Below are 22331 nucleotides of genomic sequence, written 5' to 3'. Positions count from 1 at the left end.
CCCCGGGGCTGCGGCGACCGCGGAGCGAGGCCTGGCGCCGCGCCCGCAGCCCAGAGCCGCCCCAGGGGCCGCAGGGGCACCAGGGGGCTCTTGGCTTCTCCACAGCCCGCGACGCCCGCGTCCTCGGGTGGGTCCGAGGGGCGCCTGGACACGCCGGCCGAGGCTCCCGAAGGCACCCAGGACTTTTTCTACCTCAGCTCCCCGGTCCTGGGGCACCCCGGGGCCCAAGCTCGCGCCCTCAGCTCAGGCCCACGCACCCACCCCCGGTCCGCCGCTCCGCCGCTCCGCGAGTAGGCGCCCCGCCCCGCCCCCTGCGTGACGTGCACCAGGCCGGGCCAATCAGAGCTCGCGGCGCCGCGCCCCATGCGCTGGGGTTCCCCCCTCCCTTCCAGCTTAAGAAAGGGCGCTCGGGCCCGGTCTGGCCAGAGTGCGGAGCCAGGCAGAGCGTGTGAGCTGTGCGACGGCTGGCTGCTCCGCGGGCTCCCGCGCTCACGCTGCCCTCGAGCGGCGCGCCCGGCCGCAGCCCTTCGCGCAGGCGCCCCCGCCGCCCGCCCCGACGGCGCCCGCTAGCCCGCCCGCCCGCGGATGCTGGAGTGAGCGCGGCAGCGGCGGGATGCTGGCGCTGCTGGCCGCTGGCGTGGCGCTCGCCGTGGCCGCCGGGGCCCAAGACGGCCCGGCGCCCGGCAACCGCTTCGTGTGCACTGCTTTGCCCCCGGAGGCGGCGCGCGCCGGCTGCCCACTGCCCGCGATGCCCATGCAGGGCGGCGCGCTGAGCCCCGAGGAGGAGCTGCGGGCCGCGGTGCTGCAGCTGCGTGAGACCGTCGTGCAGCAGAAGGAGACGCTGGGCTCGCAACGCGAGGCCATTCGCGAGCTCACGGCCAAGCTGGCGCGCTGCGAGGGGCTTGCGGGGGGCAAGGCGCCGGGCCGGGCGGCCTCGGGCAAGGACACCATGGGCGACCTGCCGCGGGACCCTGGCCAGGTCGTGGAGCAGCTCAGCCGCTCTCTGCAGACCCTCAAGGACCGCCTGGAGAGCCTCGAGGTAGCAGGGCGAGGGGTCCCTGGGGGAACGTCCCTGAGGCTCAGGGCAGAGGAGGGGCGCATGGTCCTGCCACCAGGTTGTGCGGAACACGGCCGCCCGGACGCGCTCAGAAGCAGGGCGAACTGGGTTTGGGGTCAGGGGCGTTCTCGGTCCTGCTCCGGAACTTACTTGCTTGGCTCGCATCCCTCCTCCCCACCCCCTTGCTGGAAGGGAAGGGTTAAGTCGGCCCGCGCGCCAGGACTGCCAGCTGTGCGGCCATTCACTTCCCGAGGTCCGGGCTGGCTAACGCGGACGGCCTCCTCTCTCTCTTTGCAAATCTCCGAGTCTCCCCTAGCAGGACGCGCTCGTGAAGCTTCTGTCGGGTGACGTGAGGCTGCCGCGTGAGGTCAGCAGCCCTGGGCGTCCGGTGTTTCCTTTTATAAATCAAGTTGCGCTGGACTAGAGCAGGTGGAGGTCCGGGGGTCTCGGCGGGAGGCGAGCGCGGGCCGGTCACCGGCCATACTAGACGCGCCTTGGAGGAAACCTGGTTAACCTCAAAGCCACTATCCCCAAATTGCGCGGATCTAAGGTGCCCTTCCCGATTGCTTTGGGGGAAGGGACCTTATTCCCTTCTCTCTTGGAAGGCGTATGCAGTTTGGAACTTTGAGAGAGAAATGTTCATTTAATTTCTATCTTTACTTTCTGCCCTGTTTAAGCAGTGTGGATGTTTCTGTTATACACGTTTACCAAAATACTACTTCGCAAAACTAGGTTTCAATTACAGGTGGTAATTATTGCAAAATTACTTGAGAGTTTCCCGTGGCATGATGGCTAAATACAGTAGTTCCAGCATCTGTATATCTTTCGATTCATTATGATTAATAACAGCTAACATTTCTGGAACACTAAATATGCGCCAGGCATATTATCTAATTTTAACCCGTGCGACAACCCCTTGAGGCAGATCCTATAATCTGCATTTAAAATTTGGAGCACTTAGAGGGGGTAAATAGCTTGCCAAGGACTCATGGCTAGACAGTGGCTGGCTGCCTTCAGAGCCAGCAAAATGGTAGAGGAGTGAAAGAAATAAAAGCAAAGATTTCTGGAATTCAGAATAGTCACGCTTTTAGAGTTCTCATTTTCCAGTAACATCCCTGCAAGCCTAGTCACGCACCTTTGTGCCATACTGGAGCTTGGGGGGGTTAGATGAAAGCTCATCAGTTTTGAGGACCATTTGATTAACTCTCTCTCTCTCTTTTAATCCTAGCTGTATTTCGGTCTTTACTTGAGAATGATAGATGTTGGTTAAATTTTTGACCTTTTAGTAAGAGGAGAAAAACAGCTTTCCCAGAGGGAAAATGAGATTCCTAAGTTTCAAATATCGCAGCAGAGCAATTCTTGTCTGACTGTGAAATCCTTTCCATACCCCCAACCAAAAAAAAAAAAAAAAAGCATCAGTGAAATGCTCCCCTTCCTGCCACTGGCACGATTGTATACTCCCACTTTGGAAGCTTCTCCCTGTGTGTGGGGGGCCATTAGAGCTACATCTCACAGTTTCTTTTTAACTGGCCTTAATACTTCTCCCGCTTGTGTCCCCTCCTCCCCCACCAAAAGCACCAGCTCCGAGTGAACGTGTCCAGTGCGGCGCTGCCCGGCGACTTTCGGGAGGTGCTCCAGCGGCGGCTGGGGGAGCTGGAGAGGCAGCTGCTGAGCAAGGTGGCCGAGCTGGAGGATGAGAAGTCCCTGCTCCACAATGAGACCTCGGCTCACCGCCAGAAGACCGAGAGCACCCTGAACGCGCTGCTGCAGAGGGTAACCGAGCTGGAGCGAGGTGAGTGCTTCACCAGTGTCTCTGTCGCCCCTTGGCTGACATCCATCAGGCCCCCCAGCCCACTGTCTTCCTTCTTGGCTGCCCCTTCTTGGCTGCCATGCAAGGGAAGTGGGGCTCAGAGTAAGGGAGGGCAGGCTGGGAGGGGTCAGCAGCACAGCCCTCTTGCCCATTGACAGATGAGGCCACTCCCAGACCCCTGCCTGCTGACTCTTGGGCAGTGGAGTTTGCTTGGCTCTGAGCTGCTCTTCCGTCACCTCTGAACCTTCAGTCCTGGGTGCAGAAAACCACCTGACTCCTTGCCATCCAATCAGCAGTCCACCTCTCCCTTCTGCCTCTCACTTCTCAGACCAAGTGTTGCTTTTTCAACCTGAGTCATCTCATGGTGCACAGAGTTGGAGTTTCTCCCCCACAGGTGGGCCGATTTGGCCTTGTTGGCACTTGTCAGAGATGGTGGGGACGGAGGGGGCTGATGGCTGATGGGAGTGGCCTGGTTTTCATCACTTGTGCTCAGACCCCCGTTGTCAGCGGTGATTGTGGCACTACATGGTTCGTGGCTGTTTTTTTTTTTTTTTTTATAGTCTGTAGTTAGACTTACTCATATTCCTTTTATTGCATGATAAATTATAGGAATATCTGACTTAACAGATGTACTGTAGCTCTGAAGATTCTGGAAAGGATTCCTCAGCCAATTGTAATAGCAAAATAGTGCTCATAAACAAGACTAGGTTCTGGTTAGGAAAACACGTCCCGAAATCCAGCTGGGTCAGTTGTGACCAGCCAGGTGGCTTTTCTTTTAGCCAAGTTAGAGACCCTTGTACCTGATTGGTTGTACTTATGTAGTCCCAGCAAGAAGTGTTTGTGCTAGCCCAATTTCCTCCTTGCCCAGTTACGGCTGATGAATTTAAACTGGATTGCTAGGTCTCCAAAGAAGAGCTTGTCATTAATGTCTTTCTAGGGTGAGACATTACTGACCACTTTCCATTTGTATTATTCCCACTATGCGAATCCAAACTTTCACAGCATGCATGAACAGCAAGCAAACAATCAGGGTGACTGATAACAGCCATTTCCGGAATTAACCCTGCCCCCAGCCCCACTGGCATTGTCTGTGGAAAAGCAAGACACTCAGGATCAGCTCGGACAAACAACCTAATCCCTGACCTCCTGCCAGGTGGGCGTTTCAGTCCCTTCTTAACTAGCCCCTGCAGCAGATTCTGAGTATCTTTCTCTTCTCTGCTCACATTCTGGTGGGTGAGTTTCTTCCACAGACAGGAAGGGGAGGGATCAAGGGCCCTAGATCATTCAGATTGCACTGGGTGTGAAGTTTTAGGTCTGCTGGTAGTGGATATAAGATTGTAGTCTTTTCAGATACACTAACCTGACGAGGGCAATTTCTCATGACTCAGTTTTATGAATGGGTAGGTGAATGTCCAATGGCAGAATGTCCACTTACTCTTTCAGCGACGTCGGCTCAGCAGGGCCAGATGGAGTCACCCAAGGGGATAGTGTTTCTGTTTCATTTGATTTAGTCGCTTTTACAGCAGCATCCCAGAAGTCACAGGTCTCCTTCATCCCTTTCCTGTTCTCTCCCTCCAGAAAAGTCTGTCCTTCCTTCCTTACTCTTATTATTACACTTGGATTCTTGAGTTAAAAAAAAAGTCCTCTCTGCCTCACCTCCGTTGCTGGGTGACCTCAGGAAGCTCATTAGGTCTCAAGAGCCTTCCCCGGAGGCAGAGCGACTGCAGCTCAGGCCTTTGTCACAGGACAGGAGGAGAGGAAGGCAGCGTCAGGGCCAGGGGAGGGTGGCTCGGGTTCCCTTGCCCAGCCTCGCCCTCCTGGGACCTGGAACCTGCAGGCAGGTCCTGGAACTGCAGGGAACAGGGACACTGCAGTTACTCAGTAGCTTGAAGCAGGGTTGGCTGTAGAATGAGGGGAGGGCTTTGCCAGAGACCTTGGTGGCTGTATACCTCGCTTGGCATGGCAGCCGAGTGGCTACAAGGAGGTAGGTTAATGGAAGTGGGTTAGTAGAAGTCCACTGAGTTAGAGCGTGGAGACAGGATTCCTGTTATACCCATTTCATAGACCAGAAAAGTGCTCCGAGGTTCTCAGCCAGACGTGTCATGTGGGGAGAGGGGACCGGCTGGTGACCAGCAGCAGTCACACAATCCCGCCCCTCCCTGTTTTGTTCTGTGACTCCAGGGAGGTTGTGAGTTTCACGTGGCTTCCTCTAAGATTCTTCATCATGGCTTGGGCCACCCAGGAGTTGCCACTTTGTGACTCTCCCTCCCATCCTTAGCCTGTCTGTTCACAGCCAGAAAGCAACAGTCAGGCCTCGCCCCAGCCAGTCTGATTCCTGCACCCACGCTCTTTGGTGCTACGGAAAGCCCTCAGAGCTCGCCTGGCCCAGAGGGGAAGTCCGTGTTCGAACTAGAGCTGGACTCCACAACATTAAGTCCCCTGGCTGGCCATTCTTGCAGAGCCCGCAGGCCCTGGCACTGAGCAGCGGCTCAGCTTTTGCTGTCCTCTGCCTTTTGACCCCACCACGAAAATTCTCGAATCCTGTTTGCTCCACCCAGCCGTGGGATGAGTCTTTGAGGAAAATTATCATCTGCTGACCGATTTGCCTTCTGGGCAGTTCTGAGTTTATGTCTGTCATGTATGAGACAAGTGTGAAGGGATATGTAAACTCCCAGGCCCCAAATATACCATGAGTAGAATACACACTGTGTTCCTTGGAAGCATCCTGCTGAGCCCAGAGGAGACAGACCTCCACCATATGCAACGTGGGGGCTTTGGGGTGCTCTGGCCTTCGGTGCATCGTCCCCTGCCCTTTAAGTGCCTGTTCTGCACCAGACGCTGGCCTCTGAGTTCCACATTCTGTATCCTCTGTAACCCCTGCAACAACCCAGTGAGATGGGATTTAGTTAGACGAGGGACTGAGTCAGAGCTAAGTGATGCCTGCATCCACGTGGCCGGCAGATTGCAGAGCTGGGGTTGAGGTTAGTGGTGACCCCCGAGGACCAGAGTCATGAAGGCTGCAGGCTGGAGGGGCATGTGGCTCCGGCCATGCTGGGCGGGAGGCTCCTCCCAGCCCAGTGGTGCACATCCAACCCTGCGTGTGCTCCTGCCGCCCAGGTCCCACGGGTGCTTGTTTTCTTTATTGTGAGACCTCCTCATCTGTGGCAGCCTCCAGACCCGGGTCCGCTGGCCAGGCAGAGCTGAGCTCGCAGTTGAAGTAGATGTTGGAACCGTTGTCTCTTTGGCCTCAAGCCACCCCCCTCCTTGGCTTGTCTGCCACCTGCAGTCTCTGATTTATTGGTCAGGGCTTTTAATTCCTTAATTGGTTTTAACTGAGTTTCCTCTGAACCTCCAAGCTGTTTTATATAAATAGAGGGCACCGGCTTTCGAGGTATGGCCACCCCTCGGCTCTCCCAGCTCTGATGAAATCTCTGTTGTCACCGAGCTAACGATATTACTGACACCGAGCCTTATTAAGTCAGCAAGCCTGCCCGCCTGCAAGGAGAGAAACCATTTCTCTCTATTAGATAATCACATCTCGTGAAAACACGAGCATTTGCAGATTAAATACTCGCAGCTGCGCGTAGTGGGAAGAGGGACTTCCGTTCCTGGTTCTGTCACTCACGGGCTGCGTGACCTGGGCTAAGTCCCGCGGTGCCCCCACTGTGCAACCTGCAAAATCGGGGAGTTGGGGCTTTCTGGTTCTCTCTCTTAGCTCTGCTTCAGCCTCATGTGGGGCCCGTCTCAGCCTAACCTCTAGCCTGGCCCCATCCTCGGCTGCCCCAGGCAGCAAGGTCTTCCCGGCCCTCGCCGGGTGCTCCACAGCCTTGGGAGGTCAGGATGGATCAGGCAAGACTACACAACCAGCAGATAGGAGTAAATAGTACGTGTGAAGCCCAGATTCTAGTATTTCTATGCTGCCTGTTCCGGAGAGGTTGGAAGAGTGACCCTGGGCCCTGCTGCCTTCCTTTGCAGAAGGTCCTTCGGTAGGTGTGAACCGTGGCACCGAAGAGCTTCTCTCACGTGTTCCTTACCGGGGATCGTGACGGAGAAAGTTCATCCACTCTGGGTCCTGTTCTACAGAGGGGGGCAAGAAAGGGACAGATTTAGTCCACCAGTGACATGGGCAGTTTGGTTCCAGGCCGGGAGAGCCTGCCTGTCTTTGACAGAGATGGGGACCATCTGGCCCCTTGTGGGTGCTTAATAAATACTTGTTGAATGAATGAAAGGCATTTAGGTTCCTTCCCTGGCAGCGCCTGGTCCCCAAATAAGAGGGAAGCTTTTGCCGTGACAGCTCCCAGAGTCGGCAGTCCCCTGCAAACTCTGAGATCTGTGATAACCAGACAGGGGTTTGTCTTCTTGCGTGTTTATTTATGATGTTGCCATTAATTTTGAGCTTAAATCAAAACTGTACTGAAAATGACTTAGACCTATTTAAGAGTATCACTCGTTTTCAAAAGGTTTGGGAAGTGCCATTTACATGGGGACGGCCCAGGCAGGCCTCAAGGGTCAAGGCCCTGGCGGGTGGGTAGCCTCCGTGGAGAGGGAGCCTCTGCATTTCCCCGCCTCCCATTGCTTCCAGACTGCAGGAGATGGTCCGTCAACTTGGTTTCCTCTTAAGGAGGGCAGGGCAAATCGTGAGCAAAGCAATTCACACCAGGGATTTAGTCCAAAAGCCCCTTCTGAGTTAAGTTGTAGCGTCGAGTCACGGGTGCCTGGCTCCGTCGCCTTGGGCGGTGGTGATGCTTCAGGGGGAGAAGTGACATGGACTCATTGGGAGACAAGTATCTATGGAGCGCCTGGGTTCCTGTAAGATGTCCTGCCTCCAAGCCCATCAGGCCCCTGACCCAACCCTGCTGAAGGGGCCGGGATGTCAAGCAAACAGTGGAGGGAACAGGGTTTCTGGCTTAATTTAACCAGAAAGTTAAGTCCAGCTTGCCCCTACCCACTTCCTTGAGCTTCCGAGAGTGAGGATATGCGCGTTTCCCACTGGAGCTTCAGCACTGAACAGCAGCTGGTCAGTAGCAGGTGCTCCACTGCTTGGGGGACCCGCCAGTAGGCCGGGCGGGGGTCCAGGTGGGCTGCCCTCTGGCTTGTGGTTGAGAGGGAAGAGAGAGGGGTCTCACACGCTGCTGCCCCTCTCTCCCCTGCCCCAGGCAACAGTGCTTTCAAGTCGCCTGATGCCTTCAAAGTGTCCCTCCCCCTCCGCACGAACTACCTGTACGGCAAGATCAAGAAGACGCTGCCAGAGCTGTACGCCTTCACCATCTGCCTGTGGCTGCGGTCCAGCGCCTCGCCGGGCATCGGCACCCCGTTCTCGTACGCGGTGCCCGGGCAGGCCAACGAGATCGTGCTGATAGAGTGGGGCAACAACCCCATCGAGCTGCTCATCAACGACAAGGTGAGGCCTGCTGGGACGGCCACCCCCCCGTCCCGGCGGCCACCGAGGTTGGGATGTTGCAGGGAGCTTGACGTCTGGCCACGGGGCTGTCCTCCTCGCAGTGGGGACAGTTCTGCCCTGACTCAGTCCCACTCTGGGCAGGTGGCTGGGTAGGGGGCAGGGGGCAGGCAGCTGCAGCTTGTGGAGATCCAAGCTGTGAATCCCGCCAGGAAGCAGCAGAGGGTCCAGGCACAGAGGCCCCGGAAGGAACAGAATGGGCTGGGTCTCTGCTTGCGAGCCTGAATTGTCACGGACCCTCAGGCCGGTCAGTGAGGGCTGTTCCCCGGGGCTGCACCGATTAGGGGAGGATGTGTATTTGTGTGTGTGTGTGTGTGTGTGTGTGTGTGTGTGTGTGTGTGTGTGTGTGATATTTCTCATGAGCACATCTTTTAGTGGGGGGGGGACTTGAAATATATTTACATACAATAAAATGTACACTTTTTAGTGTATAGTTCAACCAGTTTTGACACATGCATACAATTATTGAATCCACCACAATTAAAATCTAGAACAGTTTCATCACCCTCCAGATTCCCTCGTTCCCCTTTGTAGTCACCTCCTGCTCCTACCCCAGCCCATGGCAACCACCCATCTGCCCCCACCCCTCTAGTCCTGCCTTTCACAGAGTAAATGTCCCCTTTCTGATGGACTGGCTTACTTCGACATTCAGGAACGCGGTCTCCTCAAGAGATCAGCTCTGAGCATCTGCGGGACCCTCCAACAGCCTCACCTAAACTTAAGTCAGGCTCCACGTCACCCGAACTGCATCCTCACACCCTCCTTGCTGGAGCTGAGTGGTGAATGGCTGCACCAGCCCCCAGGGCGCTCACCAGGCAATGGCCTCCCACCCTGCCTATCTTTACTAAACCGCCCTGGCTGGAACTGAAGTGGGAAACGCTGTGGAATCCACCTTCAGGGCTCCTTCCAGCGGTGACCACATCCTTGAGCTAGGGATTAATTATTCTAAATAACGCCCTTGGACGAGGCAGGGCCAAGAGCCTTGTTTTCCTCTTGGTGTAGATGTCGTGTAAATAGCCCATTCCTGGGAGGGAGCTCCGGGTTGCTAGGACACCAGCAGCAACAACACGATGCTTCACAGGCGAACTGGTCTGTAGAGCACTCACAGGCCTGCCAAGAGACAGTGTGGGTCGGAAAGGCCCTCCCCCAGTTCTGTGTGCATGCCCCCACCCCCCTACACTCACACGTAATTGAAGGTGTTCCGCACAGGAGGACACACATACATGCAGATCCCCAGGTGCCACGATGGCACTTGGGACTTTGCCTGCAGAGGGTAGATGCCTGGTCTGTTTTCCAAAGAAATTGGTCCCGTAGAGTCCTTCCCTTTAGGTTCTCCAGTGAGGGATGTTCAGGACCAGTATGCGGGGTGGGGAGCCGTCTGTCACATTTGCTTGGTCTGCACAGAATCCTAGGCCCTTAACCAAGCCCAGGTCCAAGTGTGTCCAGTTGAAAGCAGGTCACCCTGGGGTCAGGGTGTGCACCCAGGCTGCCCCTTTCCTCTTAAGAGTCTGTGACACACATGGTGTCTCCAGCCCAAGGGTCACTCTGAGCTGGCAAGGTCAGGCGTGTTACCCACAGAGCATAGAAGGGGAGCAGCAGTGGGCCCAGGGGCTCCGTCCCCCCAGGTCAGACTCCTGGGAACCCCAGGGGGGCCCTCACCTGCACGTTGCCACCCACAGGTTGCACAGCTGCCCCTGTTTGTCAGTGACGGCAAGTGGCACCACATCTGTGTCACCTGGACAACGCGGGACGGCATGTGGGAGGCCTTCCAGGATGGGGAGAAGCTGGGCACCGGGGAGAACCTGGCCCCGTGGCACCCCATCAAGCCAGGGGGTGTGCTGATCCTCGGGCAGGAGCAGGTGGGTGCAGGTGGGGTGCCGGGAGGAGCGGCTGGCAGGCCAAGCGGCACACGGCCGGGCCTGCGGGCTGCCCCGGGCCCTGCTCAGCTGTCTGTCTGTCTGCCTGCCGGACCTGGACCTGGCCACCGCAGCACGACGACCAGCCTGGATGGCCAGCGTCCCTGCCGGCTCAGCCCGTGCTATCCTGGGGCCTAAGGGGCTGAGAGCAGGGATGGGGATACATCCTGCCCTTCCTGGCAGGGACCGAGTTGGTGTGGTGGGTTCAGACAGATTCTAGAATGGAGTCTGTCCGATACAGGTGAGCAGGAGTGACCCTGGAGTCCCAGGGTTATGTAGCGACCCCGGGCCATCTCTCCAGCTGTTTGGCCTCTGCCGGCCACTGCATTGACTCCGGATGCCGGGCGCTGGCTGGTATTGGCATCTTCCAGGAGCTGCCAGCTCAGGGTCGCGACCCTGATCCCCAGCAAGGGCACCTGGAGAACAACACCTGTGGGCAAGGTGGGGCCAGGCCTCAGAGACCGCGCTCAGAAAACTCGCCATCTGGGGCAGAGGACGTCTGCTCTCGGGCAGATGAGAATTCACGTTTCAGTCTGTGTTTGGGGTTTCCTGGGAGAAAACAAGGGAATAGACTCCAGGTCCTCTGGGGGGCTTTGAGTCTGGGCCCTTGGCTCTCCCCGCTCCCCACTACCCTGTTTCTTCTCCCCTGGGAGGGGCTGGGAGTCGGGAGACCGGGGTCCAGTCCTCGCTCTGGGGCCTTGGGCAAGGATCTCTCTGCTTAGTTTCCCCTCCCTTAAATGGGCCGGTTTGAGTCTCGCCATTTCCCAGGCCTGACATGCCCTAAAGCTTTGGAACGGGCAGGAATCAGTGGTCACGGGCTGCGATCTGAGTTGGGGAGTCAGGAAAATGCCCCAGTCCCCATCTCCCTCCCAGGCTGGCGTCCCCCCACCTCCCCTGAAGCCGGTCACGCACTGGGACAGGTAACAGATGTGTCTGCCTGTGAGCCTGCCCCGATGCAGTCTGTTCCTCTTTCCCAGGACACGGTTGGGGGCAGGTTCGATGCCACGCAGGCATTCGTGGGGGAGCTCAGCCACTTCAACATATGGGACCGCGTCCTTCGTGCACAAGAGATCATCAACATCGCCAACTGCTCCACGAACATGCCGGGCAACATCATCCCCTGGGTAGACAACAACGTGGACGTGTTTGGAGGGGCTTCAAAGTGGCCGGTGGAGACCTGCGAGGAGCGTCTCCTTGACTTGTAGCCACCTGCTCCTCTGTCCAGGAGGCGGGGGTCGGGCCGTTCCCCTTACTCCCCCGGTGGAACTGTGTGTAAACCTCCTGCCATAGTGCACCGGGACCCCCAAAGCCCGTTCCCAGGGCATCTCTAAGCCTGAGGCGTTTGTCACCAGCTTATTTGTTCCTAACCAAGATTTTGTTGGTTTTGGGGGAGGGGGAAGAAGCCCTGAGCCGCAGGTGGGTGGATTTCTGACTTCTGCTGTGAAGGGACTCTTGTCCTTAAAGCCCTGTTCAGCACCCCTGTAAATGCTAGCGCACCCCCGCCCTGCCCACCCTCTCGGATCCTTGGTGTCTCGTGTGCGCCGTCTGTCCGTCCCCTTCAGAGGCTGTGCATCCGTCCCGCTGGAGTGCCCGCGTCCCTTGTGTGTTGAGTACACCCTGCTGTCAACTGAGCACGCAGCAAACCGCCCCCCCTGTTCCACCCTCCCCCCAAAAGGGCCTTTCTCTTGATGTTCTTTACGCTGTGAATCTTTCCGTCCCAGGAACTCTTGAGTTTACTGAGGAAGGCGGGCTGCCCGGACAATGCCCTGCCTCCTCCAAGGTGGAGGGGGCATCCATGGCTCCAGAGAGGGGGCTGTGAATGGGAACTCAGAACGGAGAAGGGCCATGGCAGCTGTCCCTCCCCCTCTGTCACCTCTCCCTCTGACCCATGCTTTGGCAGAATCCTGGTTGGGTATGGCTTTGAAAGGTGTCTTTTCTCCACTGGTGCCAAAAGTTCAGTTGCAGCTTTTACAACCATTCGGTGTGGTTTGGGGAATTGATTTTTTTTTTTTTCCCAACAGAAAAGAGCAGCCATTAGCCGGCTCCCATGTTTGATGTCTCGCCCCACTATGAGGAGCGTGCTAGTTTTTTTTTTGTTTTTTGTGTTTTTTTGGATGTGCTAGTTTTAACTCATGTTGATTCCTGTAAGCATTTGACTGTCTCCAGTATTTCCCCCAGAATGTTTTCAGGAAACGGATGTCATTTGGCTGATGTCTGCTTAGTGACTCCAGGCTGATTAATTCATTGGACAGAGGTAGTAATTTATTTTAAAGATAGTGTGATTAGTGGGGAAATTTATACAGCTAAATATTATATATTTTATTTTTCATACATGTTTGAAGTGCAAATCTGTGGATATTCCATTTGTAGGACCAAGTCGACATGCCCATCCTAACACTGTATGCTACAAGAACTCTTCTGATGATGGAATTTTGATTAAAATGCACTGGAAGATGCCTTGATGTCTGCTTTCTCCTTGTCCGGGGCTGAGGGCAGGGAGGGCTGGTGCTTTGCAAACCCCGGCAGGAGGTTGTCCTCTCTGGTTAGCCTGGGCCGAGCCCCAGGGGGTGGCCCCAGGGGAGCTGAGGACGCTTGGAGGAGGGTGTGGTGCTGGACTGCTCCCTTCCCTCCTCAACTCCAGGCTGATGCCCCGCAGGCTCTTCCCAGCCTCTCCGTCCCCAGCCTGTCCCTGTCATCTCAGCTGGGAATCAAGCTTAGCTAGATGACCCTCAGCGCCCTGTCCCAGGTGTGACACCTGTTCAGCACCTACGGTGTGTGCTCTGCATTAAAATCTCATTTAATCCTGTTCACGACCCCCTGAAAGAGTTCATCCCAATTCACAGGTGAATACGTGGAACAATTAAACAGTGACTTTGGGATCATACAGCTGACAAAGGGCAGAGCTGGGATCCAAGCCGGCCTACGGCTCTGAAGGCCCTTCTTCCACCCACCCACTGCCTTCTGGCTTTTGGCTCCGAGGGGACCTAGGGCCAATGTGTCCTCCCGGTGCCACCTCTCTGTGTCCACCTGGCCCTGGCAGGTGTGTTGATATTTTCCCCATCTCCACAAATGTTAGGTATGCCTCCCTCACCCCCACTTTCTATTTTTGTATCTTTATTTCAGTAGCTGCAGAGTATAACTCAGTTTGTCCCCTTCCCAAGTGGCAATGTCTAAATTTTTATTCTAAGGGAGCAGAGTCCAATCTTGGGGCCAAATGACACTATGTGCTTGGTGTATTTGATAGGCCAAAATGGAAGCTGTGAATTCTAAAACCAAGATCATTACTGGGTCACTGAGGTTCCTGGAGTCTATTTTCAATGTTGTACGTTATGACTTGGCAGGAACTCAATCATTAGTGTTGGGTTGAACATGAAATGAGGCCAGATTCCCTGCTTGGGGGGTCTTTGGAATCCAAAGTGCTGAGATCAGGTGGAGAGCAGATTATTTGGAATCTCCTTCATGATGAAGCTACTCAGATCTCCCCCTGAAAGGCGCTGAGGAGTTACCTTATTTCATACCCATGCCAGACACTGAGCTTACCTTACTTGATTCCCTGGCACTGCTTCTTCCAGGAGCAAAATTTTGCATAATGGCTTTGAACCCCTGCTGAGCCAGGTAACTTCCTTCCTGCAACTGGAGAAGCTCTGAACCCAGAACACGGGACCAAAGTACTTCCTGACCCGATGTGGGAAAATGAAACATTTCACCTCTCCTTACCACTGCTGCAGGCTGGTCCTCCTATTGGAGGTTTGGCTTTCCTGACATAAAAGCAGAAACAAGAATCAGCCATGAAATCCAGTGAAAAGCAGAAACAAGAATCAGCCATGAAATCCAGTGAACTTCTTATGCCTTGAGCCTCCCATCTAAAAGAGACCCATGGCCTCTGTTTCCCCACCCAAGACCTTACCCTTTGCTAGAGGCTGGAAAACACCTTGATAGTGAACTGGGTGCTCTGACAAGGGTGGGATAGAGAGTGTCCTGGATGATGGAATATTCTGCTTAGTTGAGGGTTGCCATGGAAACTGTAGCTGGATGATCAATGATGAATGAATTAAAGTGATAAAATGCAACTCAATCGAAGGCAAACTGGGGTGAAGTCTCTGCTGGTGGTGAAGGCAGACCTGGACCCTCTATAGACTTAGGGGACTCCAGCATCAGCTCTCCTTATACGGAAGGCCTTGGAAGAGGTCTTCCTGTTAAGCAGAGGCATTACCATTCATTCTATTCACTCAACAAGTATTTGGGGCACCTACAATGTGTCAGGCCCTATTCTAGGTGCCAGAGATACAACGGTGAGGAAAATAGCCAAGTTACTCTCTTAAGTGGAGATTAATTCCAGTGGACAGTGTGGATAGAAGACAAACATATAAACATGAAAAAAACTCGTGATGTGATAGAGAGTAAGCGGGGAACATCTTCCTGAGGTTACATTCAAGCTGGGACCTCATTGAAGACAGGGAGCTAAACTTGGGTGAAGCCCCCAGGCAGAAGGAACAGCTGGTGTGAAGGCCCTGAGGTAGTTCTGAGCTTGAAACGTTCAAGAGAAGAAACAGTCAGGGTAGCTGCATACACTGGAGAAGGGAGATAAGATAGAGAAGTAGCAGAGCCAGATCATGAAGGGACTAAGTTCAGAACTTATTCAAAGTGAAATGGGAAGTCTGGAGGTTTTAAGCAGGGAAACATAGTAATTGGACTAATATTTTAAGGAGACTACTCTGCCTGATAAAGAATGAACTGGAGGGTTTCTCTGGTGGCACAGTGGTTAAGAATCCGCCTGCCAATGAAGGGGACATGGGTTCGAACCCTGGTCTGGGAAGATCCCACATGCCGCAGAGCAACTAAGCCCGTGTGCCACAACTACTGAGCCTGCGTACCACAACTACTGAAGCCCGCATGCCTAGAGCCTGTGCTCCGCAACAAGAGAAGCCACTGCAATGAGAAGCCCACGCACCGCAACAAAGAGTAGCCCACAGTTGCCACAACTAGAGAAAGGCCACACAGCAATGAAGACCCACCACAGCCAAGAATAAAATAAATAAATTTTTAAAAATGAAAAAAAAAAAAAAAAAGAATGAACTGGAAGCAGAAGCAGGGAGACCAGGGAGGAAGATACGCCACTGGTCCAAGTAAGAGACGATGATGCCTTAGGTGAGGGTAGTAGCAGAGGAGACAGAAAGAAGTAAAAGATTTAACTATATACTTGGAGGTAGAGTTACCAGAACTCACTGATACTTGGTATTTGGGGAGAGGAATTAAATGTGAGGTTTTTAAAAGCTCAACAAACTCCAAGTAGGATAAACTCAGAGAGAAACACACTTTGAAACATCATGATCAAACTGTCAAAAGTCAAATACAGAGAATCTTGAAAGCAGCAAGAGAGAAATGACTCATCACACATGAGGGCTCCTCAATAAGATTTACAGCTGAATTTTTATCAGAGTTTAGGGAGTGCAGAAGGCAGAGGAATGTCATATTGAAAGTGCTGAAAGAGAAAGATTGTCAACGAAGAATTCTATGTCTGGCAAAACTACCCTTCAAAACTGAAAGCAAGATGAAGACATTCCCAAATAACCAAAAACTGACAGAATTCAATGCAAGCACATCTACCCTACAAGAAAATACTAAAGGGAGTCCTTCAGGCTGAAATGAAAGAATATTAGATAGTAACTCAAATCCACACAAAGGAATAAAGAGCAATGGTGGGACTTCCCTGGTGTCCAGTGCTTAGGAGTCTGCCTTCCAATGCAGGGGACACAGGTTCAATCCCTGGTCAGGGAACTAAGATCCCACATGCCCCGGGGCAACTAAGCCCGCATGCCCTAGAGCTGCATGCCACAACTAGAGAGCCTGCATGCCGCAACTACTGAGGCCGCGTGCTCTGGAGCCTGCGTGCCACAACTAGAGAGCCTGTGCACCACAATGAAAGATCCTGCATGCCACAATGAAGATCCCGTGTGCCGCAACTAAGACCTGATGCAGCCAAATAAATAAATAAATAAAAATAAATAAATAAATAAAATAAAAATAACAACAACAAAAAAACCCCAAGGATTTCTTTAAAAAAAAAAAAACAACCAAAGTGCGATGGTAAAAGTAACTTATAGGTAATAATAAAAGATGGTATAAATGTATTTTTTGTTTGTAGCTCTTCTACCTGATTTAAAAGATAACTGTATAAAGTAATAATTATAAGCTTGTGTTGATTGCCATACACATATAGAGATACAATTTGTTATATCATTATTGCTGTTATTGCTGACATAACAGCACAAGAGGATGCCAAAGCAATGAAGCTATGTAAGAGTAAATATTTTGGATTATTGCAATTAAGTTGATATTAATCTGAACTGGATTGTTATACATTAAAATGTCAATTATAATCACAAGGACGACTACTAAAAAAAAACACAAAATAATATATTTAAAGAAACAATAAGGGAATTAAAATACTACACCACAGAATATTTATTTACTATAAAATAAGGTAGCAATGAAGGAATAGAGGAACAAAAACTGCATAAGACATATAGAAAATAAATAGCAAAATGGCAGGCATAAGCCCTACCTCATCGGTAATTATATATATATATATATATATTTTTTTTTAATGTATTTATTTATTTTTGGCTGTGTTGGGTCTTCATTGCTACGTGCGGGCTTTCTCTAGTATGCGGTGAGCGGGGGCTACTCTTCATTGCGGTGCACGGGCTTCTCATTGTGGTGGCTTCTCTTGTGGAGCACGGGCTCTAGGCGCGTGGGCTTCAGTAGTTGTGACACACAGGCTCAGTAGTTGTGGCTCATAGGCTCTAGAGAGCAGGCTCAGTGGTTGTGGCGCACGGGCTTAGTTTCTCCATGGCATGTGGGATCTTCCCGGACCAGGGCTCGAACCTGTGTCCCCTGCATTGGCAGGCAGATCCTTAACCACTGCACCACCAGGGAAGTCCCAGTAATTATATATTAAATGTAAATGTATTAAACACTTCAATTAAAAGTAGACTTTGGAAGAACGGATTTTTAAAATGATCCAACTATATGCTATCAAGTGACACACTTCAAAGACACAAATAGATTGGAAGTAAAAGAATGGAGAAAGATGTATCATGCAAATAGCAAGCAAAAGAGAGCTGCAGTGGCTATACTTACAACAGACAAAATAGACTTTAAGACTAAATTGTTACTAGAAATAAAGAAGGACATTTATCATTTTATAATGATAAAATGGTCAATTCATCAATAAATTATGACAATTATAAACACACATGCACCTAAAAGCAGAGCCCAAAATTACATGAAGCAAAAGCTGACAGAATTGAAGGAGGAAGTTCTACAATAATAGTTGGAGATTTCAATACCCCACTTTTAGATCAATGTAACACACTGCATTAATAAAACAAAGGAAAAAACCTACATGATCATCTCAATAGATACAGAAAAACATTTGATAAAATCCAACACTACTTCATGATAAAAACATTCAATAAACTAGGAATAGAAGGGTACATCTTCAACATGATAAAGGGCATTTATGAAAAACCCACAGCTAACCATATGCTTAATGTTGAAAAATGCTCTCCCTGTAAGACCAGGAACGAGATAAGGACTTCTACTTTATCACTTCTATGTATCATTGTGCTGGAGGTTCTAGCCAAGGAAATTAGGCAAGAAAATGAAATAAAATGAATTTGTAACAAATAAGGAAAACTATTTTTATCTGCAGGTGACATGTTCTTGTATATAAAATCATAATGAAGCCACCAAAAAACTACTACAGTGATTAAATGAGTTCAGCAAGAATGCAGGACATAAAGTCAATTGACAAAAATCAACTGTGTTTCTATACATTAGCAATGAGCAATTGAAATGTACGAAAACAATTCTATTTGCTACAGCAGCAAACAATTCAAATACTTAGGAATACATTTAATAAAGGAAATGAAAGATTTGTACACCAAAAACTGCAAAACATTGTTGAAAAAAATTAAAGAAGATCTAAGTAAATGGAAAGATAAACATGCTCATAGATTAGTAGACTTAAAATTGCTAAGATCACTGTTGTGGACTCTTGGCAGAAAAAAAAATTGTTTCAGATGTTGAGTCTGATGACACGCCCCCCCCCCCCGAAGGGTATGAAAAAGTTTATTACATAATGAGGCTTCCTGGGGAGATTGGGGTGGCCCCCAAGCAGGTCTGAAAATGGCTTGAGAGAACAGGGAAAGAAGACTGGCTTGGGTTTTGTATGGTGGTCAGTGGGTAAGGCCAGAGTGGTGGTTCCCCCATGTATAGTTTGGACTGCCCACTTGGCACCAAAGGAGAAAGAATTTAGGCTTTCTTATCACTTGCCCAGATCGGGGGCACAAGGGGAAGAGGGTGGTGAGGCTTAAAAGCTGTGAGCAGTCAAACATCAAAAACTGGAGTCAGACCCTTTGTTACAATTCACCTCAAGGTGTTTGATGACTGAAATGTGCCATGTTGCATTTAATTGAACTTGAACTTAAGTAAGCTATTATGAAGTATATAGCTTGAGGCTGGTAAGGGAGGTGAGAGTTCTGCTGAATGCTGGTTCAAAAGCCTGGAACTGTGTATTTTGAGAAGTGCAATCAGTGTCTTGGTCATTATCAATAATATCTAGAGCTGAAGGAGATAAGGAGTATCTTGGTGAGCTCTTGTATATGGCTTTAGTAAGCAGAGATATGTGTGATCTTGATTTGTATTTTGAGCATCTGTGAAGCAAGAGATTTCCAGAGTTCTTTACCCCAAAATGGTCAACTTGGCTCAAGAGTATGTAAAAAGGTGCAGATGGGTCAAGTCTTGGCAAGGGCTTCCAGTGCTAAGGAAAAATATTTGCAGTCAGATATTTGATAAGGGACTCATATCCAGAATATGTAAAGAACTCTTAACAACTCAAAAACAAAAAAGGACATATAATCCAATTTTAAAGTGGACAAAAGATTTGAATAGATATCACTCCAAAGAAGATATACAAATGACCAATAACACAGGAAAACATTTTCAATATCATTAATCATTAGGGAAATGCAAATTAAAACCACAATGATATACTACTGCACATCCATTAGGAACAGCTATAATTACCCCAAAAAAGGAAAATAACTAGTGTTGATGAGAATGTGGAGATATTGAAACGCTTGTACTTTGCTGGTGGGGATGTAAAATGGTGCAGCCGCTTTGGAAAAGAGTCTGGCAATTCCTCAAAAAGTTTAACATAGAGTTACCATATGACCCAACAATTCCACTCCTAAGTGTATACTCACGAGGACTGATGGCATATATTCACAGTAAACCTGAACACAAATGTTCATAGCAGTGTTATTCATAATAGCCAAAAAGTGGGAACAACCCAAATGTCTATCAACTGATGAATGGATAAACAACTTGTAGTATATCCATACAATAGAATATTATTCTGCAATAAAAAGGAATAAAATACAGATCTATGCTATAACATGGATAAACCTGGAAAACATTATTCTAAGTGAAAAAAGCCAGTCACAAAGGACCACATATTATACGATTCCATTTATTTGAAATGTCCAGAATAAGAAAATCTATAGAGACAGCAAGTAGATTAATGATTGCCAGGGGCTGGGCGTAGATGTGGTGTTGGAGGGAAACGGGGAGTCACTATTAATGGATATGGAGTTTCTGTCTAGGATGATAAACATGTTCTCAAATGGATTGTAGTGATGGTTGCAAAGTCTGTGAATATTCTAAAAACCACGGAATTTTACACTTTAAAATTAAGGGTGAATTTTATGGCATATAAATTACATCTCAATTCTAAAAAGAAAAAAATGTGAGGTTTTGGACCTGAGCAGGTGATGGATGCCGTTTACTGAGACAGGGAGATGGGGGAAGGCAAAAAGCAAGTTTGGGGGTGGACAGAGTCAAGAGTTCTGTTTTATATATAAATTTGAGATGTCTAGAACACATTTTAGTGGAGCTGTCTGGTGGGCAATTGGTTTTTTTGAGAAGTCAGGGCTGGAGATAAAAATTGGGGTTTAAAAACATGGCCCCTGCCCTCTAGGCACTCCCGGTGTGTCTACCCAGCCTCTGCATCTTTGGATAGTAAATGTAAAGAAAAGTAGATGTGCTCATCCTTGAGAGGACTGTAGGCTCCTCACTGTTAGGAACCATATTCATGCACAAGCCAAGTTAATTAAACATATATTTATGGATCCTATTGTGAGCAGCATTTAGAAGGATGGAAGTGCACCTCTCTTATGGTCTACTATGCGAGATAGACAGTTAATCCAATTAAGCGAATAATTTTCTCAAAAAGCCTGTAGGCGGCCAATGCTGGGGAATGGGCATTTTCCATGGGGACTTCTTCTTTAATGATCCCTTGCTCCACATTCAGCTGCAAAGTGAACCAACCCAGCCATTGACATCAACCTTGATGACCCAAATAGCCGCCAGTTGACTCTGCCCAGGGTTGGTGTTGGGACAGTCACGTAGAAGCAATTTGATTGTTACTGGGGATTTCAGTATGATAAGGCAGCTTGTCAAGGCCAGGATTGCACATGTTTGGTTACGTGACTTTGGCCTTGACAGGCTGCTGGCTTCCCATTGTTTTCTCAAGGAAGCACAAGGCAAATTTACCAGGTGGTTTTACTTCTCTCTACAAAGCAGTCCTGTTCTCGGTAGTTGTCAGTGCAGATATTCATGAGCACATTTTAAAACCCTGTTCAGGCAGAAATAAAACACAGAAGACCGAAGCTTGTGGGTAGATTGACATTTTCTTGTCACTGTCATCATATACCAGAGACCATGTCCTGTGGGAATAATGTAGTCAAAACCCTGGCTTTCTGTGCTTAAGGGAGTGGCATACATCATGAAGGGTCTGTATCTTGCCTCAAGACTCAGAACTTGCAAGAAATACCACATTTATTTTCTTCAAAGGCTATTTATCATAAGACACCATATATACAACAAAGTGTCATGCCTATGCACAGTTTAAAAGATAATCATAAATGAAATGTTGTGTACCAACAACTCCATTTAAGAAATGTTTGTTTAGTGCCTACTTTGTGCCAGGTACTGTTCTAGGTACTTGGTTGACATCAATGAACAAAAGGAAAAGATTCCACTGCTGTGGATCTAACATTCTGGAGGGAGGAGATTGACAATAACAACTGGACACAATTAGTAAGCAAATTATTTAAGTTGTTAGCAGTTGATAAATGCTCTGGGAAAAGGAAATGTAGAGCAGAATAAGGGGCGGAGAGGAGTGTCATTGTGAGGGGCTGAGGTTTACAACTTAAGGTAGGGCAATGGAAGAGGCCTCATTGAGAAAATGACATTTGAACAAAGACTTGACAGAGGTGAGAGAATTGACCACTCAAATCTTTATTGCGTAATCAAACTAGTTGTGTTCTTCTGTGACTTGCTTTTTTTCAACTTAATATTACGCTTATGAGATTTCTCCAGGCCGATGCGTGTGGCTGTAATTCATTAATGTTCACTGTTATGTAGTCTTTCTTTAATGCGCATACCGCATTTATCTATCCATTCTTCTGATGAGGGACTTTTGGAAGGCATACATCTAGTAGTGCAATCTGCAACAATTTTCTCTGTGGCCAGTGCCTAGGTGTGCAATGGCTGAGCTGAAAGATGTGAGCATCTTCACTTTTTTTTTTTTTTGGGCCACACCACACGGCATGCAGGATCTTAGTTCCCCAACCAGGGATCGAACCCGTGCCCCCTGAGGTGTAAGTGCAGAGTCTTAACCACGACCGCCAGAGAAGTCCCAGCATCTTCACATTTAACCACACGTTATAGGTTGAATTATGTTCTCCCCCCGAAGATGTTGAAGCCCAAACCCCATTATCTGTGAATGTGACCTCATCTGGAAATAGGGTCTTTGCGGATGATCAAGTTGAGATGAGGTCATTAGGATGAGCCCAAATCGAATATGACTGGCGTCCTTATAAAAAGGGGAAATTTGGATACAGAGATAGACACATATAGAGGGAAGACAATGTGAAGACACAGAGAGAATACCACCTACAAGCCGAGGAACACCTGAGGCTATCACAAGCTGGATGAGAGACCTAGAACAGATTCTCCCTC

General features: G+C 50.0%; 1 protein-coding gene across 1 annotated transcript; it reads left to right on the top strand.

The window, feature by feature from the left end:
* Nucleotides 1-612: 612 nt before the first annotated feature.
* On the top strand, nt 613-12643 carry NPTX2 (neuronal pentraxin 2). Its single transcript, XM_061208648.1, has 5 exons — nt 613-1039; nt 2633-2849; nt 8024-8268; nt 10005-10184; nt 11219-12643. Exons 1-5 carry the CDS (start codon nt 614-616, stop codon nt 11444-11446), a joined length of 1296 nt encoding a protein of 431 aa, XP_061064631.1. The 5' UTR covers nt 613; the 3' UTR covers nt 11447-12643.
* The last annotated feature ends 9688 nt before the right edge of the window (nt 12644-22331 follow it).

This window comes from Eubalaena glacialis, chromosome 13 (assembly GCF_028564815.1).
Source record: "Eubalaena glacialis isolate mEubGla1 chromosome 13, mEubGla1.1.hap2.+ XY, whole genome shotgun sequence".
NCBI classification, from domain to species: Eukaryota; Metazoa; Chordata; class Mammalia; order Artiodactyla; family Balaenidae; genus Eubalaena; species Eubalaena glacialis.
Note: the sequence above shows the minus strand (reverse complement) of the source record. Positions and strands in the feature narration are given on the sequence as shown.